Source organism: Ostrea edulis, chromosome 3, assembly GCF_947568905.1.
Source record: "Ostrea edulis chromosome 3, xbOstEdul1.1, whole genome shotgun sequence".
Lineage (NCBI taxonomy): Eukaryota > Metazoa > Mollusca > Bivalvia > Ostreida > Ostreidae > Ostrea > Ostrea edulis.
This window is the reverse complement of record NC_079166.1, coordinates 54,589,099-54,606,984: the sequence shown is the minus strand read 5'-3', so window position 1 is coordinate 54,606,984 and position 17,886 is coordinate 54,589,099. Positions and strand designations below refer to the sequence as shown.

General features: G+C 34.4%; 1 protein-coding gene across 1 annotated transcript in view; it reads left to right on the top strand.

Annotated features, from left to right (window-relative positions):
• The window catches only part of LOC125676424 (E3 ubiquitin-protein ligase rnf213-alpha-like), a 175,020-nt gene that overhangs the window by 145,747 nt on the left and 11,387 nt on the right, over positions 1 to 17,886 (top strand). Inside the window, exons 39-45 of the mRNA XM_056158169.1 lie at positions 960 to 1,017; positions 8,449 to 8,639; positions 11,566 to 11,707; positions 11,854 to 11,979; positions 13,200 to 13,392; positions 13,692 to 13,914; positions 14,017 to 14,091. Coding sequence (XP_056014144.1) covers positions 960 to 1,017; positions 8,449 to 8,639; positions 11,566 to 11,707; positions 11,854 to 11,979; positions 13,200 to 13,392; positions 13,692 to 13,914; positions 14,017 to 14,091 — 1,008 coding nt within the window. The remainder of the gene's footprint in view (positions 1 to 959; positions 1,018 to 8,448; positions 8,640 to 11,565; positions 11,708 to 11,853; positions 11,980 to 13,199; positions 13,393 to 13,691; positions 13,915 to 14,016; positions 14,092 to 17,886) is intronic.

Genomic DNA, 17,886 nt, shown 5'->3' with positions numbered 1-17,886 from the left:
TCTGAGAAACAATTTCTTCCTCTGTACCATCAGGTTCAAACTGATATCCCATATTTAATTCACTTTCTGTTGATGACATTTTAACGTTGATGCTAATGTGCCAAAAATACACAATACGTCCTACTGACGTCAACATCAGTGCTGCCCTCTAGTGGATGCTAAGAGATAACCCAGCAGGGAGGTAATAATTTTTTCAATATGGCAGCTCCCTAGGATTGAAAACAGTGAATATTTATAAAATATCTCCCTAATGAAGAAAGCTACATCTTAGTGATTTTCAGAATTCATTATATACATCAAAATGACAAATCTAAATCTGTTGTCACATTTTCATGTTCACTTCCATTAAGGATTTTATAAAAGTTGTTTGTATTATAGGCGTCTATCCCGTGGGGATCCGGGTTAGAATAGGTCCTCAATACCTCTTGCTTGTCGTAAGAGGCTATTAAATGGGTGGTCCTTCGGATGAGACCGCAAAAACCTAGATCTTGTGTCACACCAGGTTGGCATGATAAAGATCCATCCCTGATAAAAGACCGTAAGCCTTAGCATAGGCCTAAAGGCCTACATTTTGCAGTCCTTCACTGGGTGTATGTGTTTCAATTAAACTATCAAAATCCCATTCTTGACTCTTTGACCTCAAACCATTCTCAATGCATAGTTATCATGGGCAGATAAGTCTAAATCCCCGAGTTAGGAGATAGGATCCTAGAAATTTGTTATAAGGATATATTGGTGAAAAGCATTGAATCATTCATTATGCCCTTGGAAATCTAACACATAGATACTGAGCTACAGTGAGTTGAATGCCTATATACATGTACTATCCATATGAATAAACTGATCCCTTGGCCTACAGTTTACCCCCCCCCCTCCCCCCCCCCCCCCCGAGTAGAGCTGCATAGATCATCTTGTAAATCTTATATTTAAGAAATTCTTGTATTTTTATCCTTATGAAGGAGTTGGAATCAGAGCTGAAAATACTGAGCAAAGAGTTAACAGAAGACCAGCGATTAGGTGAGTTTAGTTGTAACTTATACATAGCTGCAATAATGTAGCCCCCACCGATTTTTCTTCTTTGGGGTGAGAGGGCTACAACTCCTTAGGATTTCCATAATGGTGCAAATGTGATTCACTCCCGCAACATTTTCGACCATTTTAAACATTTTCTGACTTTCTTTACATAAATAAAATGATATTCTATGTTTCTTAGTCAATCTTACGATTTGTGAGGCTCTATTCTACAGTTTTCAATCATTTCAATATATTTGAATTTCTCGATTCATATTTGTGCCCCATGTTTGATGTACTGAAGTTTCAACTCCCTATTGTCAAGTTATTTGCATATGCCATATAAGGTAACATTTACATCAACGGACAAGTACGGAGACGAAAGTTATTTCGTCGGTATTAGAAAGGTTTAGATTTAATATCAAGTTAAAAAACGAACAGCAGAGTGTAGATTATTTCTGCAACCATATGATTTTCTTTTCTTTGTCGAAATGGCTCGAGTAACTACATTTTCGCGCAGATTGTCAATTTTTAGGTTTTCAGTAGATCAACCCACGATATCTCGCGATAACAAGCATGGCGGAGCAGACGAAGAATTTTGCATGCTGCACATGATGTTTAATGAAAAACACCTTTATTAGACATACCCGAGCACAAAGTTGGTACTTATTTTGGTATAAACAACATTTTGGACTAATACACGGAGCTTATTATCGGTTATTCATAAAATTATTTTGCACCATTACGGAGATCCTATGGAATTATTGCCCTTTCCGGAAAACGTGAAAATAAAAAAAAAATCGGATAGGGCTACATTATTACAGCCAACTGATACATTTTCGACATTATATGAAAGTGTTTCACAAAATATGGTTAAGTAGTAATCAGTTTAAATGTTAATGAAATAAATTTGTGTTGTCTTCCCCTATTTCGGGGTGCATTAATTTTTATATACTACGATAGTATTTGTCTGTAACAAAAAAGTTTCCAGATGAAATTTCAAATATTATGTGATGTTTAGAAATGAAATTGCACTTCTACATAGTATTTTTTTTCGTTGGTCAATACATGTAACTCAAAGTATCTGGAAACAATTTCATGATATACATCTGGATTTCTCTTAGAACTTTACTTATGAAGAGTATGCTTGAATGATTTATAACCATAAATGATTTAAATTGCTTTTAAGAGCAAATCGCCGAAGGTCAATGCCAGGAATGTAAGTCGAATGGCACAAATGGTTTCTCATGATGTATCACGTTATAATTTAGCTTTTACAATAAAACTTGAACAGTCTCCATGACCTAATGTTTTATGTCAAAAGTTTTTCACACGTGGTAGGAAAAGGTTTCCGTATGATATCATTTCACTTTTATCAATGGGATTCTGCATTCATGCAGTATCCATGAACTTGACTTTTGGATCGACATGATGAGGAAGGCAATGAAAATGAATTAGTGTGTTGAAACTATGTACAGAGATATAGAAAGACAGTATACCCACCTTGTCGCATTCTCTCTCTTCAAAGCAACCAAACTTGAAATACATCCATACGAAGGCTATTCAATAAGTAGCCAGCCTAACTTATTTCCGGTTAAGATCCACTTCTTCCTTTTCGATGTAATTGCCCTCTAGTGTGATGCATTTAGACCCATGGTGTTCAAGTGTCATCAGCCCTTAACTGACAAAATCAGGGTCCTTTCCATTGACCCACTTCTCAACTGCCGTCACGACTTCTTCGTCAGACCGGAAATGACATCCACGGATATCCTTTTCGAAGTTTGGGAATAGGAAGAAGTTGCTAGGAGCTAGATCAGGCGAGTAGGCAGGATGTGGTATTAATTCATACCCGTTTCGCTCTACAGCGTCCATGATAACTTTGCAAGTGTGGACTCTCGCGATGTCCTGTTGCAGCAAAACACCTTTAGAGAGTTTACATCGGCATTTTTCACGAATGGTGTTTCTCAGCTGGTCTAGCAAGTTTGCATAGTACACTCCAGTTATTGTACTTCTCTTGGGTAAAAAGTCCAACATAGTAACGCTTTTTGCGTCCCAAAATACTGTGGCCATCACCTTGCCAGCAGATGGTTGCGTCTTGAATTTCTTTGGCCTTGGGAACCAAAGGCCCTACCCACTGACGACTCTGAGCTTTATTATCTGGCTCATAATAAAGAACCCAAGTCTCATATATAGTCACCAGACGCAGAAGAAAATCATCTTATTACCTACAACGCTTCAACAAGGCGCTGCATACTGATGTTTTGGTTGCCATTTGCTCATCGCTAAGGGCTTTGGGGACCCAACGGGCTGTTAGGTTGCGCATACCTAAACGATCATGCAATATTGTTGAAACACTAACATGTGAAATGTCTAAAGCCTGCGTTATTTCTTCCACCTGAATTCGCCTATCAGAGTATACCAGATCCCGAACTTTCTTACACATCTCTTCGTCCGTGGCATCCAGTGGGCATCCAGACCTGGCTTCATCTTCTAAAGACGTTCTGCTGTGTTTGAATTCCCCTACCCAGAATTTATTCTGAGCCTAAGATGGTGCAGAAGACCCATAAACATCAGCTAACTCACCGTGTATTGCCTTGCCTGTTTTACCTTTTAAATACATGTACCGAATTATAGCGTGGTACTCAACTTTAAATGAAAAGCATGCCTTTACATCACTAGCCATGTTTGACATTCAATATCCTATTAAAGAATGACTCGATACGCGTGTAATTTTGGACCTAGGTATAAAACAATTATTGAAGCAAGGTATGGAAATCGTGATCGTCTCGGTAAATCGGAAATGGGATAGGCTGGTCGCTTATTGACTCGCCCTTGTATCTATATTTCACTGTGAAACATATCAACAGTAGTAAACGAATTGATGAAACAGTGATAACGAACAGTGATCAATCTCATAACTCCTGTAAGGAGTACAAAATTTCCCATGCTAATCACTCTAGCCATATAAAATCATATATACGTCATATTTAAGTCAAGTTCATGGACACTCTGCATGCATACAGAAATCCATTGATAAAGGTGAAATGAAAATTTAGATATCATATGAAAACCCCTTTTTACCCCGTGTGACAAATTGACATTTTGACATAAAACATTAGGTCATGAAGACTGTTCAGGAGAAAGGCTAATATAACATTTGATACATCATGGGCTACCATTTGTGCTATTTGACTTACATATATGTATATTCCTGAGATTGATTTTGGTGATTTGCTCTTAAGAGAATGTCTCAGTGAAAAACATGCAAAAGTGGTCCAGTAGCAGAATTCTCTTTGCCAGTAATATCTAGTATGAATGAATTGAAATTCTGAAAAGTGTTATCCCAATCATTCTACTGGTACAAGGTGGTAGACCTGTTTTTAAAAATAGACCTTCTGTAACAAGATTTTAAATGAAATTGTATTGGTTTTTGTCCAACTTTGGGGATAAATCAAAGGAAATCTTAAATAACTGTTGATATTTTTTTGCAAGTTAATAAATCAGATTAGCACTTCTTGCAATTACACTCAACATGGCTGACATCCATCCTGTTTAAGTGCAAAAACGTCATGAAAAACATGCAAATTTTCTAAGGTTTTAAAATACATATTGTTAACCAATCTATTGTATACAAAATATAAAAACTCTGCTGATAGCAAACGTATCTTATAGTATTTTTTACTGTATGAATATATGATATATTTTCATGACAAAATGTCAAAGTTTTTAGAGCATGTGTAGTGTTATATACACAATGAATTAAAAAGATGAAAACATCAAACTATGTATATGTGGTTGTTCATAAATATATAATTTTTAAAAGAAAAATACATTAATGATGTTATTCAGATCATAATAAAGAGCAAATCATTCATCAGAAAGGGGGGGGGGGGGTCACATTAAAATGCAATTTCTAACAGACACCATTCTCTCTACCCAGTTTACTTTTCAAAATTCTGGAAAAACTACATACAAATGTGTTGTTAGAAAATCATTAATAGAATTGTAAACCAATTTGATTTTTTTAAATATATAATTTCCTAACATTTCTCAGTTTAAGTTTGTAGACAAGTGCAAAAAGGTGAAATCTAAAACCATCATAGAATGTGTCTAATTCACCAATACACGCACAACAATACCTAAATAATCATCAGATTAGAATTTCAGATTACAAATTCACTTTTTTGACTACTGATGAGGTTCCTTAGTACAGTCAAGTATTTTTTTCTAGTATGTATATAAACTTGAAATATTCAATGTTTATATATGCATGATAACTGTTTAAAAAAGGACCATTCTGTAGATTGAAATATAGTTCCTAATACGTTTCATAATTATTTGCTAACATGTATGCATACGTATTGAACAATTACAGAAGTAAACACATCACTGACCATACTACTCATTTGCTCAACATATGAATCATTTGAGTCTAAAGCAGAAACAAACTTTAGGGGGTTCAATGACAGTCTTGATTTTGTTGGCCAAATATGAAGCAACATAACCACTTAATGGAGAACCTTGTGGCCTTTTTCTGCATTTCAATGTCCATTCAGTTCTTTTTTCTGCTAGTTCTTGGTGGAGTCCATTGTCATCAATTCCTGAAATGTCTGTTTATATCAGCAGATCATGAGAAATACTGTCATATTTTGAGACATATATCAGCTACTGTGTCCATACTTGATCTTCAACTTGAATTGTAAGAATGATTTCAAATTGCCAGAAGTTTTTCAACATTCTTGCATGATGGGTCTAATGAGAGTTTTGAGATTGATCACTATTCGTTGTATTCGCCTTTTCACAAGGATAATATTGTTGAGTACTATTATATGTGCTTCCTGTAGAACGACATGGAGTAATGTTATTGTCTGTGGGTATTTTCTTACTTTTGATCAATCAATTCATGATGTTGATTGAGAAAAACAGTACCTCTTCTGTGTTCCTTTTCTCTTGCAAAATCCTGTATGACCTGAAACATGGAAACAATGTTTTAAAAGTTAATTAATGATTTATCATATCCAACACCTTGTCACACTAGTGCCAGCATAGTAAGGCCACAATAAACTGTGTGTTTCCGGTTTCCCTTTTTGCTGCTGGCCCTAAATATTTTATAGATGATATACTTGTATGAAAAAGAAAAGTAAATCCTGAATTTGGAATGTCTATCTCTTTGTATTCGAGTTTCTCTGATGTACATTTTACTACTCATGATCTTCAAAATGTGTGAAAAGTATTTTTAATGTATAGATCTGTATTGAAAGCATATCAAAAACTAATATTTCAAATAAAAAATTTCAATAAAATGCAATTTTACCTACCTTTCCTAACTATTTTTTTTAAGTGAAATAGGAAACACACATATTTTATTTCGTGCTAATATAAAGTCAAATACCACCTTTTTGAAACACCTTAACCTTCACTAAATATGCACCATTTGTCTAATATGGTGTAAAAGATAAGATAATTAGTAATTGTGAATACTTAATACATGTATATCATCTGTGAGTCTGTGATGTTTGTGAAAACATTGTATATAAATTCAAAGATGTTACTTGCACAATCCTACAAGTATTCCATTGTAAAATGGTAATATAATAAACAATGAATTCACTCATATGCATGTACACAGACCCAAAAGCAGAAAAAAATATTCTTACCGTAATCAGGCAACCATGCAAGTTGCGAAAAAAGTACTCATCCTGGACAAGTTAGAATTGGCTCAGGAAGAGTGAATATCATAGTACACTCGTCATTAGTGACAAGTAAGATTTTCTGCAATTGGTGAATTTATTAACACTTCAACTAATTCCAAGTCTCAGCTACCTGTATCATGAATTATAAATCTAAAATATACATATAGGAGTATAACAATCGAAGATATATTGGATGAAAAAGAAACTGTAATACCACGCAGATTTAGAACTTTTCGGTTAATCAATCCTTCCACTACAATTTTTTCCCCAGTGTTCTGACTAAAACTACGTACTTTCTGTTTGCCAACATCTGGAACCTTATCTGCACTAAACATGCTAAAATGTATTTATAAATATATTTTAAAATTTGTTTTGATTAAATAAACTGTTTCCTATCATAACTTAAAATGAGAGAAATTTTAATGCAAAATAAGTCATGTGGTTGTATGTATATACATCCTGATATTTAGTATAATGTCCTGATAAGTAATTTTTACAGAGATAATATTTTACAGAAATAATATATTTTTACAAGTTTATACACCCATTTTTAAATATGTATGATTTTTAATATAATGTTATATGACATTCACTACACGTAGTGTTCGAAAAACCGCTGAAATCACACATCTAATGCAATATTATGAATATATGATGCATGTCGCTTCTGCTCGTCATTTTTCCCGTACTTGAATAAAGAGCGGCATTACGGGATATAACTCTTCCAAACATTCTCATAATCCTGTGAATTTATTTTTCATTTATTGTATGTACTGTTCATTTTTATGTTTTTCATTTTTTCATTGAATTTATAATATTCATTTACATTAAAATTTGTTTATAACCTAAGAAAATAGAACCATATAAATTATGATCAGATAGAAAATATCAAGTAAACAAGATTATTGGTTAAAGTCACTATAGTCATTATTTGAACTACTTACTTAATATGTTGAATATGAAATGCCATCAGTGGATTTTATATATTTGTTAAAACCTAAATTGATCTTTATAATCTTTATCATTGCATGAAATGTTTATCTCCATTTAAACTGTACTGCTGAACCAAACTTGCATATTTTATCTGTAATTGCAAAATTTAGCATATATATGGCTCTGTCCTTAATTATAAATAGATGCAATCAGAGCAAAACATTAATATTCTATAAATTTAATGTATCTTTTGATGATATAGCCAAAAAAATAATTTTTTTAAGCATTGCAATTATTCTTTAGGAGTTTTGAGATTGATCACTGTTCGTTATTTTCACCTTTCATAAGGCATCAAACTTGCATAATTACTACTATGCATGAATGCCAGTCATTGCTATTTATCAAAACCAGTTGTTTCTAAAAAAATAGAAACACGTGAGGAAATTCCAAAGTACATTTTTCATATCATGTTACACCCTAGATCATAAAAACATATAACAAAATGGAATGTTCTATGTACCTATCTCGACGATTTTAGTGATTTTGCATGTTTTTCTCTGAGACCTCCTTTTAGAAGCATTTTTCCTTAGATCATTTACAAGTCATACATACCCTTCATGTGAAAGTTCATAAGTAGAGTTCAAAGAGAAACACAAATGTGTGTCATTTGTAACTGTTTCTTAAAACATATTTACAAAAGAAAGTACAATATACATGGATTATACAAGTAAGTTTCTGTGAATTATAATCGGAAATAAGTTATTTCCATACATTTTGAATACTGTGTATAATCTTTCATATTTTATTTCAGGTTCTGACCCCTTACTTAGGCTTATTTATGAGACTGATTCAAGCGAAGAAAATGTTTCACTGTGCAAGCTGCACGAACATCCAGCTGTTTGGGGGTACAGATCACGAATATCTATGGACCATTTGTCAAATACATTTACGATGCAGATTCCAGCAGAAAAACACGCTGTGATTCGAATATTTTTGAAAGAGGTGTGTCTCTATTTAGTCTTTCGGTGTGAGATTTAACGTTCAAATAGTACTTATGAGAAAATCATGTTTTAGCGCTGCATTGCCTCTAAACTAATGTTCATGCATACGTGAATTTGTATTTCACCAACTCAAATATAATTGATTGATTGTATCTTGTTTAACGTCCCTCTCAAGATTTTTTACTCAAATGGAGACGTCACCAATACCGCAGAAGGACTTCAAATCTAGCCTATGCTCAGCGATTACGGTCATTGAGCAGGGAGGGTTCTTTAGCATTCTTTCCGAACCAGCTGTAGCGCCTCCACTATGCAAAGAGTACTTAGAACTGTCAAGGCCAATATCGTTCAAAGAAGATAACAATATACCATGCATTATAGTATATGATAAAGGTTTTGACTTGTTTGTGACCTTATTTATATTTGATCATTCAATATAATTGATAGAAGTAAATTTGGAAGAAACGTCCAATTTATGACCTATGGAAAATTGCATACACTTCTTTTCCTGTTTTGGCTATAACAGACTTTCCTCTTCCGAATATGCTGTTTTGCGTTTATATCACACATACGAATATCTGCCAATTAACTGAACCGGCAAAAACAAAAACTTCAGATAAACACAAAACGAAGGACCCTAACTGTATGGATCACTGGATAATCCTTCAAATTCCTGAGGATATCTGTGGTAATTTGTTCCCCCTTGCTGATTGGTTTGGCCAATAGACGCTTACCTATTTCCAGATTTAACTTTAACAGACTATTTTCACACAGAGTTGGGTTAGATAAAAGTTTGCGAATCCAGCTAAGGCAGTAGAAGCTTCAAGTACCGAAGCTGATATTCCCTGTTGAACCAAACCACCCAAAAATATTACATACGTGGAAACAGATGCTGGAAGACGATCGAATGAGTGCGCTGAAAACCCGTTACCAGTTGTTGTTTTTTTTCATTTTGTTGAAATATGAATAATACTTTTTGTTTGTATATATTTATTTTGCGCTTTTCGCAATGTACGGAAGTATGTACGGAAGTCAATCTGTTGTCCCTTTGAAAGGATCACGTCTCGGATTTTTTCTATATCTAACCATTGAAATTGAAAGCTCTGCTGTATCTACATCATGCAAACCAATGTCAACTTGTTGGACTCTTGATATATACATGTAATCTGAAAACGAATGAAAAAAACGACCAAAGGTACAATATAAAATCAGTCTTAATATCTTTTTGATCATCACGACCAATAAAAAAATGTGTATAAACAGATCTTGACTAAATGAGCTAGGAATCTGCAATAGTGGCAGAGGTTGTTCGCTAGGGAAGATGGGTAGGGTTTCTTATAACTCGATAAAATGCTCTTTTAGAGTACTACTCTCGGAAGCCGAACTTTGCATTGCCGAAGAAAGCTGCTGATTGGAGAGACCATAGAAAACGGGTGGTCTGATGAATTGAGTTTTGTTGTTAGTTGCGACGACTCTCGATGTACCTGAGCGAATTTTTGCGGCATCTATCAGTAGTGTCGAAATCAACATCTTCTTTGATATTGTCCCAGCCATGTATATCTGCTATGTGTAGAAGTTTAATTCGGTGGCAAAAAGCTTCTTTCAGAAATTCAAATGCAGGACTGAAATATCTTGCAAGCAACTTCTACGATAAGTTATCAACCCCCCGTAACATTTCTTGGTTAAAAGTTAATTGAATCTTGTTCTCTTCTCCGCGGAAATATGAATATGAATCACTAGGAGACTTAAACGTATCTTGATATTCGGACAAAATGGTTGAGTGTGTTTTTCTAGAATCGTTTCTAACCTCTTATTGAACACTGATGCGGTTTTCACAGCGTCGAATTCTTCACCAGTAACATTTACCTGGATTCATGGATTTCTGCATGTACTTCTGTTCATGTAATATTTGTATCGGGTTCTGACACCATTACCTTCAATGCTAAGGCACAGTAATGCAAAAGTGACCTTTGCTTCTTGCAACGAACTTCGCAATGCTCGAAAGAGTTCGAGTGTGTGCTGAAAATCCTTCGAAATGGATTTACGGAAAGTAAAGAAAAATGAAGATGTATAAAACGTAAAATAATAAATTAAGGATATGACCTTAGAAAGGAGTTCCCGTATGGCGCCAGGCATTGGCCGTAAACGCTAAGCATAAATCTAAATTCGTGGTTCTTCACCTAAAATTGGTGATGTCTCAATCCCGATGTAATGTAACGTAAACGAAACAACCAACACTTGTGATATTTTATAGTTATTAAACTTATGAGATTTTCTTGCCTATATTTTGATGTTTGATATATTAATTAAGGATTAAATTAACGAGATTGATATAAGTATGAGGAATGAAGTAACTCCTCATCACAATATTTTAGTGGTCTATGCATTTGCCCGTCAGTAATAATTGTTCTAGAGTGATTTTAATTGCAACGGGCATTTATTCACTGTTTTACCACTATTTCATGAAATGCATATAATTGTGATAATTGATCATTCTGGAGTTATTTTGCTGATATATTAGGTACTGAATCACATTCTGTGTAATAAGTCAAGCATGCTTTTGTTTGTAATAAGTCAAGCATGCTTTTATAACGCAACCATCATTTACAGCAACCTATGGGTTTTTCATGCATGACAGTATAGTTACATGAATTAATATTCTATGCATGTTTCCCAAGGTGATTTACACTAGGACAATGTCATTCATGCAAAGTCTGAAATTCTCGATTTCTTGAAATGACCGCATTTACAATATAACTTTCGATGAGTTGTACTCCATCAAATCAGTTATATAACAGCTTAAGAAATAATGATCAATGCCTTCAGATACACCATAAAGTTTGAAATATCCTTTCTTCATTTCGTGTTTATTTAAAGGAATATAAAGTTAGTAACTGCTATTTGAGGTGGTTTTTATTTCAATTTCTTAGGAACACAATCTTAGGGTAATTCGTCTTGTACCAAGCATCATCAAGCTACAGAAGCTACTAATACACAAGTATGCCAGAAGACTTGACCGTCGTGAAGCGTCGTCTTGGACGATACAAGATGAGATTGATTCTTACAAGGAAGGTGTGTCATTAATAATTTCAGACAAGACAAGAAGTCAGAAAATTTCAAACCTATGGAATTCTGTCACTGGATATGAATCCATTCCAAGTGCCATTTTACACATTTTGTTCAGATTTCATGGAATGTAATATTTTGATATGTTTCAGAGAATGATTCAGCGGATGACTTGCAGTTGACAGCAAAATTGGAATCAAAATGGACGAAAATAGACCAGCTGGTGTCAGATTTTATTGAAGCTTGGCATTGTATTAGAACACAACTTGCAAATTTTCGTACGTTTTAGTCATAATTTTATTGACAGAATGATAATCGATAGAGAGTTTGACAAATATAAAGGTAGTATCATCTGCTTTTGCTAATTATAGTTAAATTATTTGCGTTAACAGACTGCATTGAAGAAATAATCTTCAAAATTGGTATTTCATTAAAAGTTTTCAGTTATTTTTTTTAATTTCATTTACTTCTCTCATTCCAATATATTGGTAAATGACGTTACAATTAACACTTGTACGGTATTCATAAATATTTTGTCAGGGTTTAATATATGTACTGTATGTAAGGTTATTTTCGCTCCGTGTTATTTTCGCCTTTCTACACTTGCTGACGGTTTCGCTCCGTTTTAACTTCATCTTAACACAGTTGTTAAAAGAGAGATAAGAGAGAGAAAACAGTTTTGCCCAGTCTTAAATTCTCCCATTGACAAGGAGCGCGAAAGCGGGGAAAATTAAACGGGACGGATATTTCCCTGTATACAAAATAAAGGAAAGGAATATATCAATAGTGTATGTTATATATCACAGGTAATATCATTTAATTTTTGCACCTACTAGAAGATACGCATCAGTTCTATTGGATAATGCAGTGAATTTAGAGCAAGTCATTACTTTGGCATAAATAATGTCAAAGTTGAAGACTTTGTAGTCAATGAAAGTTGCCTACTTCAGTATGGAATATACCCTGTTAGCATTTATTGCTGCTCGAATTCCGCGATATATAGAGTTTATTACATATAATATTATTATCAGCCCCTACAAATATTGCACTGAAATTCATTTGTAACCAAATTATATTTTAAAATGAAATAGAAATCCATATGCTCTACACATTTACCAAATAGGATGTTAAATGAAGCGTTTCTTGGGCAACTATACCATAATTGGTGCCAATGGATTTAATTCGGTTTTTAAAATTCAGCATTTTCGTTTACCTTATTTTATGATTTGTTTATCAAAATATTATTGTTTATGTTCGTAGTTCGTAGTTGACTCCGCGATGTGTTTTCATTAAATTACAATACGTGGATTTTGCTATCAACCAAAAAGAATAGTGTATTCTCTGATTTTTCAATAGGTCTAAAAAAAAATTTTTTTTAAAAAAAACAGGTGTCACTTACTTCCAAGGTTACTCCTGGTTAAGAATCATTATTAGTATATTCATGTTAGATTATTTCGAATATTTAAAAGGTAAAGTATATGCTAGATATTTTTTTTAGGTATTCAGACCTCTGATGGAATCAAACAGGTTTCAGAAAAATATCATGGACGAGACCTAGTCAGAGAAGATCCTATGTCTCTGTTCCTGCCGACAATGCGCGACCAAGGACTGTGCTCCTATGGACTGCTGTATTTTCTACTAAGAGTGCAGAACACATTCTTGGAAGAATATTGCGGAAGAAATGATTTTCAGTGTGTATTAGTGGCTTGTTTCTTACTTTGTTTCCACGTAAAAATTAACATTTTCAAATAGCATATATACAGAAAAAAAATCAAAAACATTTCTAAACCCACAGGATTATTGGCCTTGTATAGATATAACAACTGATTATAATTTTCTTGTAAACATTCCCATTTCGGGGAATATTACTTTGATGTAGTAACATGTTTTACTAGAAGGGGGGGGGGGGGAATTGTAGAGTACAAGGAATATATTGATTGGATAAAGGGCTGCTTATGTTTGCGCTTTTAATCACACTTTTCGTTGTTAGGTTTGGAAAGCTACCACGAGTTAAAGTCAGCGAAGTCACACATGCTCATTTGATAAGTTACCATCCGGATCGTGATCTTCTGCCGATGGTTATGTCAAACTGTCAATATACATTTGAAGTCGGGAGAGGTACAAAAGTGGAATACAATTTTTCAAATCTGGAGCGCCAGTTGATGGATCGCTTTCTGTTTTCTAAGTCTGTAATTGACTTGCATCCTAGGGAGGTAATTAATTTCCTGCAAGCTCAGGAATTGTTCATATTAGCATTTTTGTCCTGACTCTTGATATAATGATATAATTTTAATTTTATACTCATTGTGTTACAGTTCTACATTATGACATACAGATTAGAATCAACGAATGCCGCTGTATTCCAAGAACTCAGACATAAGATTAAGCAGGTACGTAAGAACGGCTACTACTGAACGACAATTTGTAAATGAATTATGTAACTGCAGATATACTCTCATGTGTGTGGTACATCTATTCCCCCGTTCCTTTAAAAATATGCTACATATCGTTATATAGTAAAGTTATCGAATTATGTATAAACCTGCGGATATGTTTCTCACAGTCTGAACATATGATTAAGATCTGCAACCCGTGAATCTCCTGGGGAAAATTATTGTGGAATCGTTAAATTTCGTGTGGATCATTATTCCACAAAAATTTAACCAGTTTCAATGTAGTTTCAATGTAAAGAAACAAAATCCATGAAATTGTGTCCCAACAAAATTGTAAAATCTTGACAATCAACAAAAAATTTACCCCAATGAATTTTACAGTATGCCTTCAGTATATTCAGGTAGATTATGATTAAGTTTTCCCAAATAACACGCACACTTGATGCCATCAATCGAACTACGGTGAAAGAAGTGTAGCATATTGCTTTGCACCTGCCAGTCAGTCGGTAAACACAATATCTTGAGAACCATTCACTTGATCGTAACGATATATCATATGTGGGTTGGTTATGAGTAAAAAAGGACCCCTATCGATTTTTAGGCAAAAGGTCAAGGGTCAATCCACTCTGGGCATAAGACAACATTCTCCGCTCAATATCTTGAGAACCATTTGCTTAACAGACATCAATCTTGGTACACTGGTACATCCTAAGAAATAGAAGACCGCTATTGATTGTGAGGTCACATAGTCAAAAGTCAAAGGTCAAAATGGACAAAGGAATATACTTTCCGCTCAATATATTGAGAACCCCTTGCTTGCAGACATACAACTTGGTACACTGCTACATCCTAAGGATTAGATTACCCCTATTGATTTTGAAGGTCACATTGTCAAAGGTCAAGGGTTAAAATGAACATGATGATATATTGTTTCCTATATTTTAAGAACCATTTGCTTGATTGACACCAAACTTGGTACTCTTGTACAGCTTAAGGATTAGATGACCACTATTGATTTTAAGTCACATTGTCAACCCAGTATGGGCATAGGGAGATATTGTCTGCTCAATCTTTTGAAATGGTTTGGCAATATCAATTAAATGATGCATGTCTATAGGCCATTATCATTGGGGGCATACATGTTTTACAAACAGTCACAGTTGTGCATACATACATGAAAAGGTGAATATAATAAACGATTATCAATCGCATAATCCACATAAGGAATATAAAATTAAGAGTAGGACAAACACAAATCCCTGGACATTCCAGAGGATGGATATGGTACCTAGGGGGATTAAGGCCACCCCTGGTGCCCGGCCACATCCCCCATGAGTAATGTATCATGATTAGGTAATGGAGTAGTCCGATGTCAAAATCAGTATATAAAGAACGGCCTGAAATTTGGTATGAAATACATCAGACAGCATGTGACCTAATAACGGGTTGTAAATAATAGTTCGACCAAAGAATTTGCGAAATACTGTTTTCAAACTAGACTATTGATATCCTTGTAACATCAACATGGATATGGGAAGTTGACGATGGAAAACCTGAAGTCATTCCGTTTTTCATAGAGTTATACATTCATTCTTCTAATTTGAAATAGTTTCCATGTAGTGTGGATTCGGATTTGTTCAGACAATCCGGTTTCCATATCCACATCTAGCTTTATTAGAGGGTGTTTTCGTGTTTGTATGTGTAGATCACCATTTAAATAAACAACCACAGACATTTTGTCATGGAAGTGTAAAACTAGTCTCCATTTAATTATGCAAAACGTCTTTCTCCGCCATTGCTCTTCTGCTTTCCTCGACATCTTACAACAAAAGTGTGTGCCATCTTTGTGTCTGCTTTTAGTAAATCAGAAGTGAGGTAAAAATTAGTAGATTACTTGAACAATGTGTTTTGGTTCCAGAAGACCAAGCTTATAACACCATTTTCTTTGTACATGTATATAAAGCTCATCATTACAACTGTATTTAAAACGAACTCGCTTTAACTTCACATTTGATAGTCTAACTAAGACTCTAAGTTATCTTTCAAAAGATGAAATTCATTAAAACCATGCTTCAGTTTTATAATGCTTTTAAAATCCCAGTAAATAGCACATTTGGATATGATTTACCGTATCTATACTTGATTCCAAAACTTCACATAAACCCTTATAGAGATAATTGCTAGATCCAGTAAATGTTCTCCAGGCCCTTATCTTTGCTCTTCACGAAAATATTTACTGTTGTGAGGAATAACAATTAAACGTGTTGTGTAACAAATGGTATTAATCAAATATGAATTGTCAGAGAAATTCTAAAACCTTTTAGTGAATTCTTAATAACAAAACGTTTCTAAAATCAACAACATCAAAAAGTTTGACTTTGCACGATCATTCTTCACGTTAAATTAAAGACCAACCAGTCTTTTTGACATAGCCATTAGCTCTAATAAAAATGGAACACGGAAATATTCAAAACTTTTGATTAGTCATCCAAAACTAATTTCGTTAAATATCACTCTGATTGTTCCCAAATTATTCTGCAGTTGATAATAAAACAACGCTGGTGTTCCTTATTGACAATATCTCTGTAGTATTTCCTGATCAGGTCTTCTAAAATTCCATTGGAATTATCATGGGCACGACTTTTGCACCTTTATCATATGACCTGTCGCTATATTTTTATGAGGCAAATTTTAATCAGAAACCCCTACATGAGAAGAACAAGTGGTCCATGAGCCACATCGCTTGCCTGAGCAGCAGTTCCTAACAATAAACAAGCTTTCAAGAGCAAAACCATCACTGTACAAGCAAGTTGGTTCAGAAAAAACTTTTCGAAGGTAACTACTAAAAATTCTTTAATCATCAAAATTATTAAACTTGACCACAAATTCATTAATTAGCATATGCCCTAGTAGACGGGTATGGCCTTTCATATCAGGATGCTTTGTGTCAAGTTTGGTTCCTTATACATTCGCATGTAAATCTTTGATCCCTTGTTGTGACCCCACCCTAACCCCAGGGGCTGTGATTGTTACAAAATTTAATCTCAATTTTGTCAGGAAGCTTTCATGCAAATTTCAGCTCTTCTGGCCCTGCGGTTTCTCAGAAGATTTTTGTGATTATCTCCCCCTTTGAAGGGGCATGACCCCTCATTTCAACAAATTTAAATCACCTTCATCTAGGGATGCTTTATATCATGTGGGATTGAAATTGGCTCAGTTGTTCAGGAGAAAAAGATTTTCCTATATATCAGCATGTTAAACTTTGATACCGATATGTGGCCCCACCTTACCTTCGAAGGTCATGATATTAGCAAACTTAAATATTCGTTATGTCAGAAACCTTTCATGTAAATTTCAGCTTTTTTGGCCTAGTGGTTTTTGAGATTTTCAAATGACCCCACATTATTATTTTTTTTTTTTTTTTTTTTTTTTTTACATTTTTGCGATATCACCCCCCCCCCCCCCCCCCCTTTGAAGGAAGCATGGCCATTCATTTGAACAAACTTGAATATCCTTCACCCAAGGATGATTTGTTCCAAGTTTGACTGTAACTGTCCCAGTGGTTCTTGAGAAGTAGATTTTCCTATATATCTGCATATAAACTTTGATCCCTATTGTGGTCCCACCCTACCTCCGGGGGCCATGATCTGCACAAATTTGAATTTACTCTGTATGAAGAAGCTTTTAGGTAAATCTCCACTCTTCTGGCCCAGTGGTTCTTGAGAAGAAGATTTAAAAAGATTTTCTTTATACGTTCACATGCATAACTTTGATCCCCTATTGTGGCCCCAA